Here is a 21,452-nt window from a genome sequence, read left to right on the forward strand (position 1 = left end):
GTAAAGATGACTGCAAGAACACAGCGCAGAATGCTCAATGAGGTTAAGAAGAATCCTAGAGTGTCAGCTAAAGATTTACAGAAATCTCTGGAACATGCTAACATCTCTGTTGACGAGTCTACGATACGTAAAACACTAAACAAGAATGGTGTTCATGGAAAGACACCACGGAAGAAGCCACTGCTGTCCAAAAAAAACATTGCTGCATGTTTGAAGTTTGCAAAAGTGCATCTGGATATTCCACAGCGCTACTGTCAAAAATATCTGTGGACAGATGAAACTACAGTTGAGTTGTTTGGAAGGAACACAACACTATGTGTAGAGAAAAAAGGCACAACACACCAAGATCAACCTCATCCCAACTGTAAATTATGGTGGAGGGAGCATCATGGTTTGGGGCTGCTTTGCTGCCTCAGGTCCTGGACAGCTCGCTATCATTGTCGAAAAATGACTTCCATTTTTTTTAAATAAAAAATGAAGATTATCAAGATATTTTGATGGAGAATGTTAGGCTATCTGTCTGCCAATTGAGTTTCTACAGAAGTTGGGTGATGCAACAGGACAACGACCCAAAACACAGAAGTAAATTAACAACAGAATGACTTCAACAGAAGAAAATATGCCTTCTGGAGTGGCCCAGTCCTGACCTCAATCCGATTTGAGATGCTGTGGCATGACCTCGAGAGCAGTTAACACCCAACATCCCAAGAATATTGCTGAACTGGAACAGTTTTGTAAAGAGGAATGGTCCAAAATTTCTCCTGACCGTTGTGCAGGTCTGATCCGCAACAACAGAAAACGTTTGGTTGAGGTTATTGCTGCCAAAGTAGGGTCAACCAGTTATTAAATCCAAGGGTTCACATACCTTTTCCACCCTGCACTGTGAATGTTTACACGGTGTGTTCAATAAAGACATGAACATTTATTATTGTTTGTGTGTTATTATTTTAAGCAGACTGTGTTTGTCTATTGTTGTGACCTAGATGAAGATCAGATCAAATTTATTGACCAATTTATGCAAAAATCCAGGTATTTCTGAAGGGTTTGCATACTTTTTCTTGCCACTGTAGCATATTTATATCTGAACCTTCCTAAATGTTGGGTCCTGCTGAATGCACTGAATGGTTGTTAGCTATAGCTAGCTAATGAGGTAACATGGCTGAACAAGGTGTATCCTAAACAAATGGTTAACGGTCCGGTCCGCAAGTAGCCTAGTTTTAGAACGGCCCGCGTAATGCTTTATTTATGTAGAATGCGGTCCGCCAATGCACTATAGGGGAAAAAATTGTGCCGGTGTCATGGGTCATATCTTTTGAAAAGTAATGGCTAAGAATCAAGACATTGTTTTCTGAGGCTACACAACCTGTCTACGAAATGCAGTGGGGAATGTGCGAGGGTTGAGTGAGACTACAAATTCAAAAACATTTCTATACTCAAGGGAGAGAAACTATACTTTTGTTTTACTATTAAACTTAATGCTAATAGTAAACATTTTGTAAAGCAACTTGTTTCTTAACCAGGCAAAGGGTATCTAATTAGAAGGCTGGTGGTGACTGGTTAGCTATAGGGAAGCAAGAGAGTCGCTTGCAGGATGTGTATAATTGGAGGCGGAGCCGGAAGGGAGCCTGTCTGCAGCTGTCTGCCCACATCGCTTGCTCCCCCGCAGCTCACCAGCTGGTGAAAGTTAGGTTGTGTGTGCCTGGTGTGGCCCCTGCTGAACAGAACGGCGCTGCGCATCTGTGCTGCTAATATTTATTGTGCTTTTCACTGAAAAACTCTCAATCTCTCCCAAAACTCTTGTGCAGTCCACTTAGTCAGATTTTATTCAGAGATAATTTTGTCTAATCTTGTTTCAGCCAACTGAAATGAAAAATCATTTTCGTTTAGTTATAGTTTTTTCTGGGTCTACTTACTCAGTTATAGTCTAATCAATTGCCATTGAAAAATAGGTGTTTGACTAATATTTGAGTAACTTTTTTTATAATTTACTTTTACCCCCCCCCCCCAGTTTTGTGATATCCAATTGGTAGTTACAGTCTTGTCCCATCACTGCAACTTCCCTACGGACTCTGGAGAGGCGAAGGTAGGGAGCCAGCCATTCGTCCTATGAAACACGACCCTGCTGAGCCACACTGCTTCTTGACACATTGCTTGCTTAACCCGGAAGCCAGCCGCTTGTAGGCATCCGGCCCACCACATGGAGTCGCTAGAGCGCGATGGGACAAGGAAATTCCGTCCGGCCAAACCCTACCCTAACTCGGACATTGCTGGGCCAATTGTGCGCCGCATCATGAGTCACAGCCTGGGATCGAACCCGGGTCTGTAGTGACTCCTCAAGTGCCTTACATGCAGACCACACTGCTCACGTCGCAAAATAAATGTAAACATACATGTTATTCAATTATTGCATCCACACTGTTTGCGCGCGCCAACGAGCGTCTGCATTGCCAAGCGCTAAAATCGAAGTCAGTTCTACTTGTGACGCTGAACGCGGTGCAAGTCCTGCCTCTCCCATCTCCTCATTGGTTTATAGACGCAGATACCCACGTGCCATCTCCTCATTGGTTATACCCACGTGGGTGATTGAAAGAGGAACTGAGTTCGGTCGGTCATGGTGGTAACTATGAAAGTTAGATGCCAATTGCCATATAAAGTCCAAAGAAGAAAAGGCCTGTAAGGAGGAGAGATGACTAGAAACGATTTGGTTGACCGTTTTATGTGTGGATTAATCGTCGGAGTAGAGGACCTTGTGCATTTCAGGTAAAATAACAACTCAACGTTTATATCCCAGGACATATTAGCTAGAAACAGTAAGCTAGCTAAATAGGACAAATTAGCCAGCAACTGCAAGCTAGCTAGCTAAATTGCCATAAATGTTTAATGCTTTTCAACCTGTCCCCAAATGAATATAATTGGTTCAGAGTTTGTTTTGATATTTCAACCTGCCTGTCGTGATCGCGTTTTGTGTGGGGGGACGAAATCAATTTGCGCACGATGACGCACGTGCGCGGCGTTAGAATGCTGCGCCACTCGGAAGGCCAGTCACTGTTTTTGTTGACGAAATTAACACTGCCTGCTGCCAGACACTTTTCAGCCCTGTTTACATGTATGCCTACTAAAAGTCACTTTATGTCTATAAACCCACCTCAGAATTTTACTGTACTCTTTTACACCTGTTGTATCATGTGCACATGGTGAATAAACTTTCAAACTTGATAAGGAAAACACAATAATATAAAAAACAGACACATTATTCAGTAAAAACAGTCCTAGAGGCACCAATTCCTTAAATGTTTAAGTACCTTGGAGATCATTCCACACAAGGTGCAACATTTTTTTCAAGCATATCTGCCCAACTCAGTGGAGATCTTAAGGAAACTCCAGAGTTACCCATCCCTGAGACCGGGCCTGGTATCTCGTACATCTTTTAGTTAACAATGACGTAAGATACGGAGGAAGTTTATGATGGAGGGATTTATAAACAAAAAGAGTGCAATACCTACGAGTACTTCAAAGAGGGCCAGCCTACTGTCTGATACAGAATGCAGTGATGTGTACTGAACCGATCGCCTGTAACAAGGCGTAGTGCGCTATGATGAACTGCGTCCAATGGCTCTTGATGAATCTTGCATAAGGTGAGCACACTCCGTCATAAGAAGCAGACTTTCCTTCTTCTTCTCCTTCCACAATCTCCACACAGACAGCTCACATATACAGTACGCTCTCTCTCACTCTCCTCTCCTTTCTCTCTCTTTTACTCGCTTACTCTCGGCAGCTGAATCCCGCCTGCCTGTCAGCTACAGTGTTAGATGTAGCATTGCCTCCTTCCCCACTATTTGTCTATGTAAAAAGTCGCTCAAGCAAGGAATCAATACGGTAGCACACGACACTAAAGCAGCATAGACCTCGCTCAGTGATGTAACGTTTCTCTGATCTGATGTTTTGGTGCTCTCTCTCGCCTTTGTTTTCCCTTCCTAAAAGAAGCTCAGCCGTCACATCGTCAGCCTTATGCTCCTTGTGCACTGCAATGCTTTTTGCATGTTACTGTGCACTGGGAAAAAATGCTTCTAAGGTAAGGAATCTATGTTTCCCACTCTCACGTGTGTGTGTGTGTGTGTGTGTGTGTGTGTGTGTGTGTGTGGGAGAGGGGGAAAAATGCTTCTAAGGTAAGGAATCCATGTTTCCCACTATCACGTGTGTGTGTGTGTGTGTGTGTGTGTGTGTGTGTGTGTGGGAGAGGGGGAAAAATGCTTCTAAGGTAAGGAATCCATGTTTCCCACTATCACGTGTGTGTGTGTGTGTGTAAGAGAGTGAGGGAGAGCGAAAAAAGGGAGGTTGCAAAAGTATTGGAAGACGTGCAGCCTGCACAGGTGGTTGTGTTTTTTTTTTTCACGCCTCTTACCAATTGTGTGAATGTTACCATGTAGGCTGCAGTCTTTCATGAATTGAAGAGAGAGACTACCGTTGTATCACCAAGCTTTTTCTTCTTCGGAAACTGCTGAGAAACGCTCTCCCTGATGCCCTCTGACAGCTTCAATACAAAGCATTATAGTGCATAATATAATTTCTAATGAGGCTAGAGTTTTTGTTCTCAGCCACAAAAGGAGCTTTCCACCTCTCTCCCCCTTGCCTTGCTTGCCTTCCCTCAGCTCCCTGTGCCTGGTGCATACACAGATATGTTATTTCAATTTGTGCCTGTTTGTCATGGTTAGCTGAGCGCAGTGAACTCTTTTGAGGGTCTGAGTCTTTTTGTTTCCATATATTAGAGGGATCAAAAAAAAAAAGTGGCCACAGTTCAGATCTGGAGATTTCTCTGTCATGGGGAAAGTGTCTCCCTCTTACCCACCGCTTCTGGCAAAGAATCCCTAGACAGATATTTGCCGTAAGCACAGGGTCCAGTTTCTTTGGGGTATTGTCCTTGCCATTGTTTGTTCGGAAGCTCTAATAAATGATTGCTTAATTTGAATGAATGCTGAGATTATTATTGAAACAAAAATAGTTTCACGCTTGATGTCCAGCAACTACACTTATTTTGCAACACTGTTCATGACAGTCAAATTCAGAGCAGTTACGGGAATGGATCAGTGGGTGGGATGGGAATTGTGGGTAATGTATGCATACCGATGATTCAAACAGCAATGTCTCTGTACCTGGACTACACAGATGATAACTAAAGGCACACGGATGAATTACTGATGGATCGGTCCCATCCCTCTAGAGTCAAGTTCCTAGTTGAGCTGAGCACTTGCAAGGGGCATTGCCAATGCATATACTTTTACGATGGCGACATCTCCTGCCATCTCTAGGTAAAGCCTCGACTTTGAAGGTAGAGCTTAACATACCGCAGAAATGGTCATAGATGACTCATCACATTATGTAGTTGTCGTTTATTTGTCCCCCTACTATAGCTGATTATAACAGCATGCAGCTCTTTACATGTTATATGCCACATTCACAGGGCAGGGCTATGTCTTTTTAATCATTCATGAATACATTTGTACTACATACTACGCTTAGTACATAATACTTCTATTTGAAATAGTTGTTTTTGGCTGTGTATTTGAAAATACTAAAATACACAGAAAATAAGTATTTCAAATACACATGTATTTGAATGCAAGTCTGCTACGCATGCTGGACTATACTTTGTGGAATTAACTTCACCTTGGATTAGTAATTACAATAACTATGCAGGCATGAGGCATGTTGTACAGACTTGAATATTGAACCTCACATTAATTCACGTTTTTGATAACAAGGCTATTTATTGGTCAAGTTCACTGACTGGTACTTTCAGATGGACATTTTGCCAATGCAAAATGTGGCACAGCTGTCGAAATAGACTGTACCATTTCATGTTGAATGCAACAGCATAGTTGTGCATCACTATAAAGATTAATATTATGACACCTTTCATGGTATAGCAAAATAAAAGGTTTTGAAATACATAGAGAGTATCAGGTGATTCATACAAGTTGCTTATTAGATTTGTTAAAAAATAGTGACCTATGGTGCTCTCTCAACATCAGCATATTATAGGTTCTAAAAAATAAAAGCCAACTTATGCTTGATCTGGTGGTTGTCGGAGGCTCCGTTTGGAGGGTGTGACGCAATTGCGGAGCCATCGGAGGCACGCAGAGGCCAAATTGAGCTCTGCACCGCATCGCTGTGCGCCTCCCAAATTTTGTGTAGCTACGTATAGCTCGGCATTGACATGATTGGTTGATGGTAGGTGGGGGCGGGAGGTCCTATATAAACACAAACTCACTTCCTTGACAACGTCCTTCACAACAGCTCTGCTCAACAGCCCTGAGCTGATCCGGAGCAAGAAGTATGAATGCCCTGACTTCTGCAGAGGCCGTATCACTGTAAATGCTGCACGTCCAATGCAGATCTCGGATCGACTATGCAGCTTCTTTTATTCGTGTTGCGCTGTTGGCGGTAGGGGCATTTGAATCAGAAGCCCTAAGCACCGATTAAGCAAAGTGTTCTCATTTTGAACCATTTAATTTGGCTGAAAATAAACTCTGCCTGCCCGGCCGACCGGGAGATCTGTGGCTAAATCGAGTTTGCATACTGTGCTGGCCAATCGGATAGCTTAAATTACCATTCCTACAGCTTCCGCGACCCTGGCCACAGGAAAGTTTGATACCAGCCTATGTGAGGTTTCATAGCTTTTAAAACCATGACCAGACAGAAACTGTCAAAGAATATAGCAACGTTTTTATTCAGCACTGTCAACACTGTTTTTATTTAACACTATTGCAAAACATAAAACGCGATTCTCCCTACTTCCACTTGCGCTGCAATGAATGAGTAGCCAACCCCAAGTGTATCAATAGTCCTCCCTTTTTATTATTAGCAGCAGATTGTTGTGTCTATTTTAATATTGAGGAATATTTAACTTTCTCTGGTCATAGGAACAACATGAATTTGTGCATGATGCAGATGCGGTGCGACTCGAGTTCCGGCATCAGGTGGAAGACAGTGTCTCCTCTCTCTGGTCAGTCTGACTGGTGGAGAGGAAGGAGTGAGAAAGCAGTACCGCTGAGACTAATGCCGTGTTTAAAACAACTGGGAACTCTGGAAATCTCGGACTTCAGTACGTTCAAGACAACTGGCAACTCAAGGGAAAAAACGAGATCCGACAGGGAAAAATCTTTTTAACGGTCATCCAACTCGGAATTCCGAGTTTCCGACCTGTAAATCACTGACGGGATGATTGGAACTGGTTTTCTTTCTGAGTTTCCAGTTGTCTTGAAAGCACAATGACCATCAGGTGCAGGTACCATCAGTCCAGTAAAATAGAAAAGCAAGTGATTTGCAAGTTATTTACATTTATGCTCAGCTGTGTCTTGCAAGTGCTACACCAGCTGATCTATTTTGTTATCAAAGATCAAGTTTTGAAATATAAAATGGTCTGAGAATATCAATTTTGGCAGGCCAGGCATATAGCTAATATACTGTGATAATGTATTAGGCCTACTGCACAAAACTCATTCTTACAGAACTGTTTTTATTAGGTTAATGTTAAAAAAATGTAAGACATGTTTTTAAAAATTCTGAGCGGTAGATCTCGGCTTGCTTTTTGACTGCGAAAAATGACCTTGACTCAGAAAAGGTTGGTGAGCACTGATATACAGGCTAAAATGGATTGGGCAGGGAGAAAAATACTGATGCTAGTGAAGTGAACAGTGATGCCACTGTGAATATTGGGGAGGACAAGCTGCTGCTGCAGTGTTGTGTGTGTGCCTGTGTGTGTGTTTGAGTGTGAGGACGGTGCCGGTTTGTGTGTATTGACTACACATTTATCATCTATAGTGTGTTAGTAGTAGGTTTGATTTTTGTTCACTGCGTGTGTGTGTGTGGCTGCTTTGGTGAGTGTTTTTTTGCGCCTTCTAGCTGGCACAATTCCACGTGTGTGTGTAAACCTTTCCAAAAATATATCATGCAGTAATTGGTTCATTGGCATTCATTATTATTTTAATAATGGATCAGAAAACATGGAGCTGTGCATTATTATACTGAAACATGAGGTGATGGCGGTGGAGGAATAGCACGACAATGGGAATCAGGCTCTCGTCACGGTATGTGTTCGTTGTGTATTGCTTATGCCTTCCCATACCATAACCCCACTGCCAACATGGCACTCTATTCACAATGTTGACGTCAGCAAACGGCTCACCCACACAACACCATACACGTGGTCTGCGGTTGTGAGGCCGGGTTGGACTTACTGCCAAATTCTCTAAAATGATGTTGGAGGTGGCTTATGGTAGAGAAATTAACATTAAATTATCTGGCAACAGCTCTGGTCAATTGTATGCTGCCTCAAAACTTGAGACATCTGTGGCATTGTGTTGTGTGACAATACTGCACATTTTAGTGGCCTTTTGTTGTTCTCAGCACAAGGTGCACCTTTGTAATGTTCATGCTGTTTAATCAGCTTCTTGATATGCCACACCTTTAGGTGGATGGATTATCTTGGCAAAGGAGAAATCCTCACTAACAGGGATGTAAACAAATTTGGGCACAAATTTTGTGCATATGAAAAAAATATGGGAATATTTTATTTCAGCTCATGAAACATGGGACCAACACTTTACATGTTCCATTTATATTTTTCTTCAGTGTAGTATGAACCCGCCTGCCATAGTGACACCCTGCCGGGTGCCCTTGACCAGGCAAGATGAGCTGTCATGTTGGATCATGAGAATATTATAACTATGAACACAGCCAACCACCTGCAATATACATGCACCGCTGGGTGACCTTGCTGAGCAAGATGAGCTGTCGTCTTGGTACATGAGAATATTCTACCTATGAACCACCGGCAAAATACATGCACCGCCAGGTGTCAGCCACTCACCTAAGGTAACAGGGTTATATACTGTATGAGATGCAATGCAGAAAAGAAGCAACATAGATACTGGATTATAGGGCTGACGCAATCACGATTATATTAGCAATTACAGCCGGAACTCATGTAGGCTCCACACCCTCAGAGTGAAACATCGTAGGCAGCAGAGGATTATGACCCATAATCTTGAGGGTCAAGCCGGGACTGATGAGAAGCAGTGCTGATGCAGGAGTGGGCGGCCCATAGCTCAGACCTGGCCCACAACGCTTACAAAGGAATCAGAACCGTGAGGAGTTCCAGGATCTTTTCATTGGTTGCCAGCATCAGTGTTGAACAGGGGTTAGCCAGGTGTCGCCCGTGCTCAGCATGCAGGTAGTGTAACATGAAAGAGAGGGATAAGGCAGTGTTAGTTCTTGTTAATGATGACTGACATTCCATTGCTAATTCCTCATCGCTGAGTGTATAAGTACTGTTAACATGCGAGAGTCCATAAAACAATATAATTTGATAGTCACGCAAGATTTAAGGGATGGAATATTAGTGCATCTCAGACTTAAGAACCCATAAAAGCCATCAAACAGACTGCCTCTAGCAAAGGTTCATGTAAATCCAACACCATAGCCTTAAGTGAACTTGTGCTACTGAGAGAGGAGAGATACTCCTAATATGCATGTTGGTTGCTTTCCCTAGTACATAAAGAGTAGGCGACAGATGGATTCCTGAGCAAACTACACGCCGAAGGGTCCTGACAGCTGAGATTAAGTGAACCCCTGCTATCGGACCATGAAACGAAAGGCTGCCTTTGCCTACCTGAAATTTGGAATCGAAAATGCATACGTGGTTATAAAACGTGGTTATAAAATGCATACGTGGTTGATTCAACACTTAGTTTTTCCAATTTAAATTATTATATACAATTCTTGCCACCAACAGAATGATGTTGCTGAGAAGAGACCAAATCAATAGACCATTTTTTTCTGGTATTGCACCTACAGTATGTAGCTTGTTTCTGGTCACAGGTTCAGAAATGGTTAAAAAACATGCACTGAAAATTAACCTTACAAATAGCAGTGTTGGGCGATTTGGAAAGCCATAGTCAGTCAATAAATAATATAATAATAGTCGTAGGAAAGGATTTCATCTTTAGCTCACAATCTGTGGATACTAAACTCAGCAAAGAAGAAACGTCCCTTTTTCAGGACCCTGTCTTTCAAAGATAATTCGTAAAAATCCAAATAACTTCACAGATCTTCATTGTAAAGGATTTAAACACTGTTTCCCATGCTTGTTCAATGAACCATAAACAATTAATGAACATGAACCTGTGGAACGGTCAGTAAGACACTAACAGCTTACAGACAGTAGGCAATTAAGGTCACGGTTATGAAAACTTAGGACACTAAAGAGGCCTTTCTACTGACTCTGAAAAACACAGAAAGAAAGATGCCCAGGGTCCCTGCTCATCTGTGTGAGCGTGCCTTAGGCATGCTGCAAGGAGGCATGAGGACTGCAGATGTGGCCATGGCAATAAATTGCAATGTCCGTACCGTGAGACGCCTAAGACAGCGCTACAGGGAGACAGGACGGACACCTCGCAGTGGCAGACCATGTGTAACAACACCTGCACAGGACCGGTACATCCGAACATCACACCTGCGGGACAGGTACAGGATGGCAACAACTGCCCGAGTTACACCAGGAACACACAATCCCTCCATCAGTGCTCAGACTGTCCACAATAGGCTGAGAGAGGGTGGACTGAGGGCTTGTAGGCCTGTTGTAAGGCAGGTCCTCACCAGACATCACTGGCAACAACGTTGCCTATGGGCACAAACCCACCTTTGCTGGACCAGACAGGACTGGTAAAAAGTGCTCTTCACTGACGAGTTGCGGTTTTGTCTCACCAGGGGTGATGGTCGAATTCGCGTTTATCGTTGAAGGAATGAGCATTACACCGAGGCCTGTACTCTGGAGCGGGATCGATTTGGAGGTGGAGGGTCCGTCATGGTCTGAGGCGGTGTGTCACAGCATCATCGGACTGAGCTTGTTGTCATTGCAGGCAATCTCAATGCTGTGTGTTACAGGGAAGACATCCTCCTCCCTCATGTGGTACCCATCCTGCAGGCTCATCCTGACATGACCCTCCAGCATGACAATACCACCAGCCATACTGCTTGTTCTGTGTGATTTCCTGCAAGTCAGGAATGTCAGTGTTCTGCCATGGCCAGCGAAGAGCCCGGATCTCAATCCCATTGAGCACATCTGGGACCTATTGGATCGGAGGGTGAGGGCTAGGGCCATTCCCCCCAGAAATGTCTGGGAACTTGCAGGTGCCTTGGTGGAAGTGTGGGTAACATCTCACAGGAAGAACTAGCAAATCTGGTGCAGTCCATGAGGAGGAGATGCACTGCAGTACTTAATGCAGCTGGTGGCCACACCAGATACTGACTGTTACTTTTGATTTTGACCCCCCCTTTGTTCAGGGACACATTATTCCTTTTCTGTTAGTCACATGTCTGTGGAACTTGTTCAGTTTATTTCTCAGTTGTTGAATCTTGTTATGTTCATACAAATATTTACAGATGTTACGTTTGCTGAAAATAAATGCAGTTGACAGTAAGAGGACTTTTCTTTTTTTGCTGAGTTTATATATGATTAGGAAGGTAAAAAAGTTATGTAAAACATCACAGCACAGTTGAAATATATATGGCACATAGAAACAAAACGAGGATGGTCTATGGTGATAGGTGGGATGAGCTGAGAGTGGCTCAGAGGTGGGATTAAGAGTTTATGTTTAGTAATGTATTATTGTTATGTGACTGCTTTATATAAAAGTACCATGTATGTATATGTAAAATGTATATGTAGCAGAAAAGCTGTAAACATTTTTTCAAGATATTTGTCCTCCGAAGAGGGGGGGGTGGTGGAGAGGTTAATTATAAAAAAAAATATATATATATATATATATATATATATTGGAAAATAGAAAAAGTATTCAGACCCCTTGACTTTTTCCTCATTTTGTTAGGTTACAGACTTATTGTAAAATTTATAAAATAGTTTTTTTTTTTCATCAATCTACACACAGTATCTCATAATGACAAAGCACATTTAATGCGCTTTACAAGGGGTGTAGAGCCTTACTGGCATATATAAGCAGGGTGTGAGTTTCAAGTTTAGGGAAGATCATTTTCACCATAAAAATGCACCTTTATAATAAAAGCATTACATGCATAATTGCATTTGCGGTCACTTTTGATAATAATGTTTTCCGCTAATGGGACATTCGCACTTATAGCCTAGTCTACTACAATGTGTGTATCGTTGTACTTATAATGTGAAGAAATAGCCTAATAGTTTATCAACATTTTAAGGTAAATGTTCTGATCTGTTGCATCATTCACATTGCATAAAAACGTTTTTTATTTTATTTTAGTGGTTATATTAATGTCCCAGACTGTTTGTAATATATATTTCTGGCACAGAATAGAATAGGTCAACGTTTGTACTATGGGGGATAGTATATTGACATTGGCTAGTGCTTTTGCTGTTCATTAGGCCTATTCATCTTGTTGGCTGACGAAATGTAAATGTGGACAGTTCATCCAATATCTTCAATATGCACCTCGGAATTGGATAAGGATGCGCGCAGTTGCGTCCCCGATGTGTCTGTCTTAACTTGTAGCCTGTGAGAAAGACCTGATCTCGTGACGGAGAGTGGTGTGAGTGAGAGATGCTTTGGATTGCGCAGCACTCTGGGAAAAGGGCACAATGCAGCACTCCGGGCCGCAAAAGGCATGGATTTTTTTAGAGTGCATTACGGCCACAAAGGCTATGCCACCGTGAAATTTGAGGCATTATCAACTGCTTGTCAAATTGTGTTATGAGAGACTATTGGAGTGTGTACAGCCTGCGCAAAAAGCTCATGCCTTTTTTCAAATCATCATCAGTCTCATCATGCAGCCTTACAATGTATTAAAAATCTGAACATATAGCCCAACGTTTGTAGAACAACTAAAGTTACATTAATAACTCTAAATTAACACAGAATAGCCACATGTACACACTCCCTCAAATTGTTTGAAGAAAATATTTATATTTTATTCAGCTTTGTACAATTATATTCTACTATAAAATTATATTAAATAATGCCACGGAATTCTAAGCAAATCTTGTCTGCTAAATGAACTAGTGTAGCCCACAGCCATGTGGCATAGCCACACCAGGACCTAACATAAGGACAACTCAGAATACGCTATTATTTTCTTCTGAGGTAGACTACATTTTCTTCATATCATGCTGCTTTTGACCTGTCTAAAATAAACAGTGGATTTATTGTGAAAGTGTAGGATATATTACATGGATATATTAGACTTTTTAAAATGGTGTGGAAGCCAGGAGATGCTAAATGTGTTTATGTTAATTAACGGTCAATTCCAGTGAGACCGACAGTTATTTGCTTGACAATCACCAGCTGACAAAATGTTGCGACCGCCACAGCCCTACCCTGGGTGAGATATCAATCTGATCAACCCAATCAGAAGCTCCATTGGTTGGTTGACCATGCTTGTACAGCTCTCCTCAAAGTATGTGATTCTCTGGGAAAAAAACAACAACCGACATGCATGTACATCTCCTTCACATCAAATCTGAGGAACATGGAATGTGTTCCAACGCAGGTCATCCTTACTTCCTCATGCGCCACATTCCTTTCTGTTATCAAACAATACATTTCCCCATCTCTGCATGTGCTCCTCTTTTTGCTCCCTTACCGGCATGTGGTGCAGCAGCTAAATGTGCCTGGGCTACAACATGGCCCCTGTTGCCTCTTAGTTCCTTCTTGGCTAGGCTCCCTCCCTGTACTGGGTGTGTGGGGAGGGGGGACTCTTTGCCGCAGAGTGGTAGGTGCAGCGATGGGGAAGCAATTCTTAGCTGTCCCACATCCCGGCAGCATTGCTGGCACGCAAGCGCGCACACACACACACACACACACACACACACACACACACACACACACACACACACACACACACACACACACACACACACACACACACACACACACACACACACACACACACACAGAGACACAAAATGAGCAGCAGCCAGTCTAGTCTAAGAGCTGCCAGAGTGGGAAGTAGCAGTAGCTTCAGAAGAGCTCCTTCCAGTCGTGCAGTATCAGAGTGAGTGAGTGAATCCTTCCAGTGCTCCTGAAACTCAGACAGCGAGCATACGCACTCCATACACGGGCATGCAGGAGAAGAAGAAAAAAAGCTTGGAGGTAAGAAAACACTCAATAAATTACGAGGAGGTATTTACACTTCAGTGCTAAGTTAGGGAGCTGGCAGTGTTAAAGTGATAAAATAATGAGCCTGTCTTACTATGGTTTTAGTAGTGTGTGTGTGTCGGGTGTGTATTTGCTGCCTTCTCAACCAGCAGGCTTAAAACTGAGGAGACATGCAGACTGAACTCTCTAGAAAACAACTGCAGCAAAGTGTCTCTGGCTTACCTCCTCTCTCCCTCCCTCTATATCTATCTTCCTCCCCCTCCACACACATACATGCGAACAAACAACAAAATGTTTAAAGGGAAGGGGAATGTGTATTTGAGGCTGACATGTCGGAGCGGGGGCTTGAGGTCCAGGGAGATTGTTCAAGATTGACATCTAAATTATCCATGTCCTGAGGATGTCAGGCAATGCCTTCAAAACAGGCCACTTGGGGCAGCAGTGAGTGCTATTAGCATCAAGTATGAATGGATCAGAACGTTGAGTGTTTGTTCCCAGTCGTGGACACTGGTTTTAACCTTATCCCAAACCTTAACCCATACTATCCGGAATGTGTGCTAAACTTAACCCTTCACTTTGAAATTTGACGTTTGGCTAAATGGAACGATACAGCTCCCGAGTGGCACGGTGGTCTAAGGCACTGCATCTCAGTGCTAGAGGCGTCATTACACACCGTGGTTCGATTCCAGGCTGTATCACAAACGGGCGTGATTGGGAGTCCCATAGGGCGGCGCCCAGCGTCGTTAGAGTTTGGCCAGGGTAGGCTGTCATTGTAAATAAGAATTTGTTTTTAACCTTTCTAGGACACACGTTCCGCTAGCGGAACCCCTCCACAACATTCCGCTGAAAAGGCAGCGCGGGAAATTCAAAAATATTTTTTTTTAAATATGTAACTGTCACACATTAACAAGTCCAATACAGCAAATGAAAGATAAACATCTTGTTAATCTACCCATCGTGTCCGATTAAAAAAAAAATGCTTTACAGCGAAAACACAACATATGATTATGTTAGATCACCACCAAGTCCAAAAAACACAGCCATTTTCCCAGCCAAAGATAGGAGTCACAAAAAGTAGAAATAGAGATAAAATTAATCACTAACCTTTGATGATCTTCATCAGATGACACTCATAGGACATCATGTTACACAATACATGTATGTTTTGTTCGATAATGTGCATATTTATATCCACAAATCTCAGTTTACATTGGCGCCATGTTCAGAAATGCCTCCAAAATATCCGGAGAAATTGCAGAGAGCCACATCAAATAACAGAAATACTCATCATAAACTTTGATGAAAGATACATGTTTTACATAGAATTAAAGATACACTTGTTCTTAATGCAACCGCTGTGTCAGATTTCAAAAGAACTTTACGGAAAAAGCAAACCATGCAATAATCTGAGACGGCGCTCAGATAGAAACAACATTTCTCCGCCATGTTGGACTCAACAGAAATACATAATTACATCATAAATATTCCCTTACCTTTTATGATCTTCATCAGAATTCACTCCCAGGAATCCTAGTTCCACAATAAATTGTTGTTTTGTTCGATAATGTCCATTATTTATGTCCAAGTAGCTACTTTTGTTAGCACGTTTAGTACACATATCCAAACGCTCGTGCAGGTCCAGGGGAACGTGGGACGAAAACTTCAAAAAGTTATATTACAGGTCGAATAAACTTGTCAAACTAAGTATAGAATCAATCTTTAGGATGTTGTTATCATAAATATTCAATAACGTTCCATCCGGAGATTTCCTTTGTGTCTATAGAAGTAATGGAGCGCAAGTCGATATCATGTGGAATGCGCGTGACCAGGACCTGGCTCTCTGCCAGACCACTGACTCAAACAGCTCCCATCCGGCTCAACATCACAGTAGAAGCTTCATTCAAGGTTCTACAGACTGTTGACATCTAGTGGAAGCCGTAGGAAGTGCAAACAGATCCATATCCCACTAGGATTTCAATAGGCGATGAGTTGAAAATCGACCAGCCTCAGAATTCCCACTTCCTGTTTGGATTTTTTTCTCAGGTTTTTGCCTGCCATATGAGTTATGTTATACTCACAGACATCATTCAAACAGTTTTAGAAACTTCAGAGTGTTTTCTATCCAATAGTAATAATAATATGCATATATTAGCATCTGGGACAGAGTAGGAGGCAGTTCACTCTGGGCACGCTATTCATCCAAAGTGAAAATGCTGCCCTCTATCCCTAAAAAGTTATCTGACTTCCCTAGTTAAATAAATACAAAATGAAAAAAAAAAGAGATGGACCACTGCTCTATACAGTCCTTCCAGCCATAGTGACTTGCATGTTTGAGAGAGCGATAGAGTCTTGCAATAAAGTGGTGTGTGGCAAGATTAAATAAGTTTGCTTTGTGTTTTGAAGAGTGAGAAAAAGAGAGGGGAAATTATATTTGGTGAAGAGGCATTTCAACAACTCTTGGAGGACAGTGGAAGTTTATAGAACTGTTTCTTTATTAACAGTAAAACCGTGACATCATATTTGGGACATAAACTGAGAGAAAGAGACACATTCCCGGAGAAAGAAGGTGGCTTGAGAGAGAAAGTGTTGACTCTTTTTCGGCCCTGCTCCCTCTTCTTCGAGCCCATCCAAGTGGCCTCAGCTTATTCATGTCTCTCTGTTTTGCTCCTTCTTTCTCCTCCCCCTGTATCGCTCCCTTTCTCTCGTCCAGAATGCAGCCATTGTTTGGGGAAGCCCTCTCATGTTTGGGCCTGGTGCGGGGTAACGGGATGGAGGCAGGGAGAGAGGGGTGGGAGGTGGAGAGGTAGTTCCTTTTTCATGGGCTAAGGGAGATAAGTAAACATGGGCCGTTAACAGATGGGAGGCCTGGCACTCACCCAGTGACTGACCCACCCTGCTCTCTCTCTAGCCTCAACCGCTATCCTCATGAGCCCAGAAGCTACCCGAATGCAATTCAGAATCTATGCGATAGGAGGGTGCAGGAGTTCACTCAACCATCCCTCAAAATGCATCATCATCACACGTTGTGCTCTATCTAGAAAACTTGATTGCTGACACGGACAGTTTTTTATAAATTACCTGTGGACTAATGAACAAAATACTAAAATATAGTTTTTGATTGAACAATCCATTTAAAGGTAAACTCAGCAATATGACATCATCATACACAGGGTGACTTCCTGGGTACTGACAAAAACAACATAATTCAAATGACTCTACCACTACTGGCTCCTCCATAATGTGAATAGGCAACTGTGTCAGTCTAGGCAGATTTAAACGTTGTTTTTCTTGACTTCTGTTTAGTTAGTGATGACATTCAACGCCCTTACTAGATTACAACGGCAAAGTCCTCCTTCACCGCTAACGTAGTTTGGCAACCCCCGGTTGGGTCGTGAGGAAGCCGTGACATGTAAGAGGTTGAATGCTTTGTAAGTGCAAGCTAACTAAGCTCCCTTTCCTGAATTGTCAACAGACAGGAAGTTATTTGGAGGGGAAGCATTGCGTTCATCTTTGTCAAGCATGCCTTGATGTGATACTGCTATGTTCCCACTAAGCGTTTACCGTCCGGCGACGTCTTTTGGATGTCTTTTTTTTGGTGCTCTCTGTCTTTTATAGATCTTTTTTTTGGTGCGGTCCGGACCAGCCTTGATTTCAACGTCCGGACCAAATCTGAACCAATCATAGACGTCTATATTTGGTTCAGCTTTGGTCCGGATTGGCCTTGATTTGACCCCAAAAGTACATTTTATAATTGGTTCAGATTTGGTCCAGACTGGCCTTGATTTGGCCCAAATATAAACATATATTATTGGTCCAGTAATGGGTTTTCCTTTCACGCCATGACCCGGGTATGTTGTTTGCAACATTGGTGTCAAAAATGGGATGGCGTCCATGATCGTGAAACATCATGACTGGTAGCCTAAGCAATGGTGGAATCTCATTCTACTAGCCTAGAATCCCCCTGATCATGCCTTTAAATTTGAGGGAAGTACTGTTGTGAAAGAGTATAGCCCTCCAATTCCCACTAAGAATTTACTGATGGCGACGTCTTTTGAAAAATACATATTTTCAACATGTGTAAGTTACGTATTTTCAACGTCCATATAATACTTTTTTTAATGTCCGAAATATGTATTTTCGACATCCCAAAAATACTTTTTTTTCGATATAAGGGAAAGACGTCTTCTAACCTTTCATTCAGCACCTAAAATGCACATGAGTTCAACGTCTGGAAAAGATGTCTAAAAGATGTATTTTCAACGTAATTATGCTTACTGGGTTGTATTCATGGAAAATGTGACGAGATGGTGTGAATGACTACGCATATCAGGCTTTTCTATACACACTGTGACCACAACCAAGTCTTAGATTTAACCTCAATAACAGTCCATCTAGGATGGCTAGTCGTTCTAATTAATTTATTGATATCTCAGCAGGAACATGCATTGATGTAGATGTTGCTGGTGAAAGAGAATTTCTCTTAAGAGGAAAATGTACACTGAGCACTTTCGTTCTTTTGAGAGCTGAATGGCCTCTGACACTGCTGAGCGTATGATTTAAGAGATGGTAAATCACAAAGACAACATCAGTAGAGGACAAGTAATCACAGCAGTGACCAGAGATCACAGCAAACCTCACTGGCTTTGTCACTTCCTGCCATGAGAGCTCTGTGAAGCCTTTTCTACAAGAATGAAAACAAGTAGGTGATGCAATAAACTTTTGAACAATTTACAGAAAATGTATACAAAACAATACATATAGGAGCAGATCAGCCTACAATTATTAACAGAAGAAACAACAAGTTGTGCATCCTGATGTTAACTATAGGCTGAGCTGATGTATTGTTTTGGCCGCTTACTTGTTTTCTTTCTTGGATTACCTGCCGTTTAGGGGCCTACCTTCCCACTGCACTCATCTCATCTTTGGTTAAGCCTCGTCTGCACACATAACTCACATACAAGACACAGAGCAGGCCAAGAACTCGAGTTCATGTACAGTGAAATGTGTGGAAGTCAATGCCTTCATTTGTTATGCACATAATATGCCTGAAATAATTGTTGTTGCAGTAATCCTGCATGTGTACCCTATTATGGGTAACACAACAATATGGTGTTTGTTTTTACAATATAATTAGTGTGCATGTGTGACGCCATGAATACAATATGGACTATGCCTGAGGGGCAAGGGATTGTGTGCATTTCATATTCTGTTAGTCGGTTAGAAAACATACTTGGGTAGAATGTGACGTTTTGCTCAAGCTAATTGATTACATTGTATTGCAAATATCTTGAAGATATTCAAAACATATGACTTCTGTATTCTAAATTCCCAGCTTTAAAAACACAATACAACAAAGATTGTATTATGCATGTGAACAAGTCAAGACCCTCATTGGAACATGAATGGAATTCATAAGTGGTTGAGAATCATTGAGTTAGGGATACTACTTACTGTTGCATCATTCATTTATGTGAAAAGTGTGGTTCTATTTGGAATAGTTAGGGCTGGTGTGAAGAGTAATATTGACAAACCATTTTTGGACCCAAATATTTGCCCTTCTTTCTATGGTTCATTGACTTACAATTACTGTAGGTTGTCTTGGTTACCTAGTAGGCATGGCTTTACCCAGAAAGCACTGGGATTGCTTATTATATCACCAGCATTATATAGCATTACTGCTGTTTTGTATAACAAAACAGAACAATATTTTCTTGTTGTGAATTACGATGCCACAGTTTGTCATGGTTGTGTTTTTAGTTCCTTTTTGTTTTTAGTTCTATTATCGGAATAATGTATAACAGTTACAAATACATCATTCCCCTCAATCAAATGTCCAGTGGTTGTTTCTTCTGTACGCGTGTTATGTGTAGCATCTACTAGTTTCATTTTTTAAGACCATTTTTACCAATGGGGGGGAAAAGTACTCAATTCTCATACTAAAAGTAAAGATACCTTAATAGAAAATGAAAGTCACCCAGTAAAATACTACTTGAGTAAAAGTCTAAAAGTATTTGGTTTTAAATATACTTAAGCATCAAAAGTAAAAGTAACTTTTTAACGTTTTTGTTTTATTTACGGATAGCCAGGGTCACAATCCAACACTCAGATATCATTTACAAACAAAGCATTTGTGTTTAGTGAGTCCGCCAGATCAGAGGCAGTAGGGATGACCAGGGATGTTCTCTTGATAAGTGTGAGAATTGGACCATTTTCTGTCCTGCTAATCATTCCAAATGTAACGAGTACTTTTCGTGTTCGTCTTTGATGTGGGACCTCAGTGCTGCCACTCAGCTACAAGCTTAATCACCTCTATTCTGCTGTAATTAATTCTGCTGTAAATGCAATCAAACTCTAAATTAATTTCCACTTTGCCGTCGTCTTTATGTCCTGCAGCGAGGAACGGATGGCTCCTGTGGGGCCTGCCGGCAGGTTCTTAGGAATTCTGTAAGGCTACCGCCTTAGCTCGGACACAGATGCTTTTGGAACATCCGGTTCGTTTTTTAGAACTTTTATATGTTCTTTGATTTTACATTTATGTTAGTGTGGGTTTGAAAACTCTTTTACGTCTGTTCTGCTTGCAACGCCAGGATAGTGGGATTGTTTTCCGCTGAGGCCACCCATAGGAAAAATGTATGCACGCATGACTTAAGGATAAAGCAGTCTGCTTTACATCACTGGTTACTGTAGCTTGGCAGGTGCTGAAAGAAAATCAGAGAAGGTAAAAAAAAAAGCTGAGCTGCCTGGCTCTCTCTTTTTGATATGCTGCACTGCATCTGCACCTGCTAAGACCGAAGACAGCAGGAGAAAGTACTCTCCTGTCATGTTCTTGTGAAAGTTATGCTAAATTATGAATGACGGCTTTTTTGTTGCAGGTAGGGCAGACTGGGAGCAATTGTTACAGGGGGCAATTGTAACAGCTTGAAATTCCCCGAACAGAAACAAGCTAGAGTGATGAAGCTCACACAGTAGATGCCCATTTAGGTTCTCTCCTTGCTTGAAAAGTTTCAGCAAAATATTAGCAAATGTTTGTTTTTTAGGGGTTAAAATCGTTTTTTTTCCACCTGCTGCATTTTTCTTATATTGTCCTGAGCATTAATGCTCAATAATTCAAACTAGCATACTTTTTATCATTATATATTGGCTAAACACTGACATGATTGACATGTGTCACTATTGTTGTCTCTTGCTTGGCACGTGAGGTTTTGTCATGGCTGCTGGGTTGGAGGCAATTGTAACGCAGTGTTAAAATGACCCTGAGCCAAGCAGCCAAATGATGAAAACAACTGATTTTAACTTTAAGATCTT

At 41.8% G+C, this 21,452-nt stretch overlaps 1 protein-coding gene across 28 annotated transcripts in view; it reads left to right on the forward strand.

Annotated features, from left to right (window-relative positions):
* LOC139584449 (disks large homolog 2-like) overlaps nucleotides 1–21,452 on the forward strand; it is a 349,254-nt gene that overhangs the window by 126,007 nt on the left and 201,795 nt on the right. The window contains exon 1 of one of the 28 annotated variants that reach the window (XM_071416483.1): nucleotides 13,841–14,141. The exons of 25 other annotated variants lie outside the window; for them this stretch is intronic. In XM_071416483.1, the coding sequence (XP_071272584.1) occupies nucleotides 14,112–14,141 (30 nt within the window). In that variant the 5' untranslated portion in view covers nucleotides 13,841–14,111. Of the gene's footprint in view, nucleotides 1–13,840; nucleotides 14,142–21,452 lie in introns of those variants that run through there. 2 more of the 28 variants (XM_071416461.1, XM_071416502.1) reach the window with 2 other exon arrangements.

This window comes from Salvelinus alpinus, chromosome 1, assembly GCF_045679555.1.
Source record: "Salvelinus alpinus chromosome 1, SLU_Salpinus.1, whole genome shotgun sequence".
NCBI classification, from domain to species: Eukaryota; Metazoa; Chordata; class Actinopteri; order Salmoniformes; family Salmonidae; genus Salvelinus; species Salvelinus alpinus.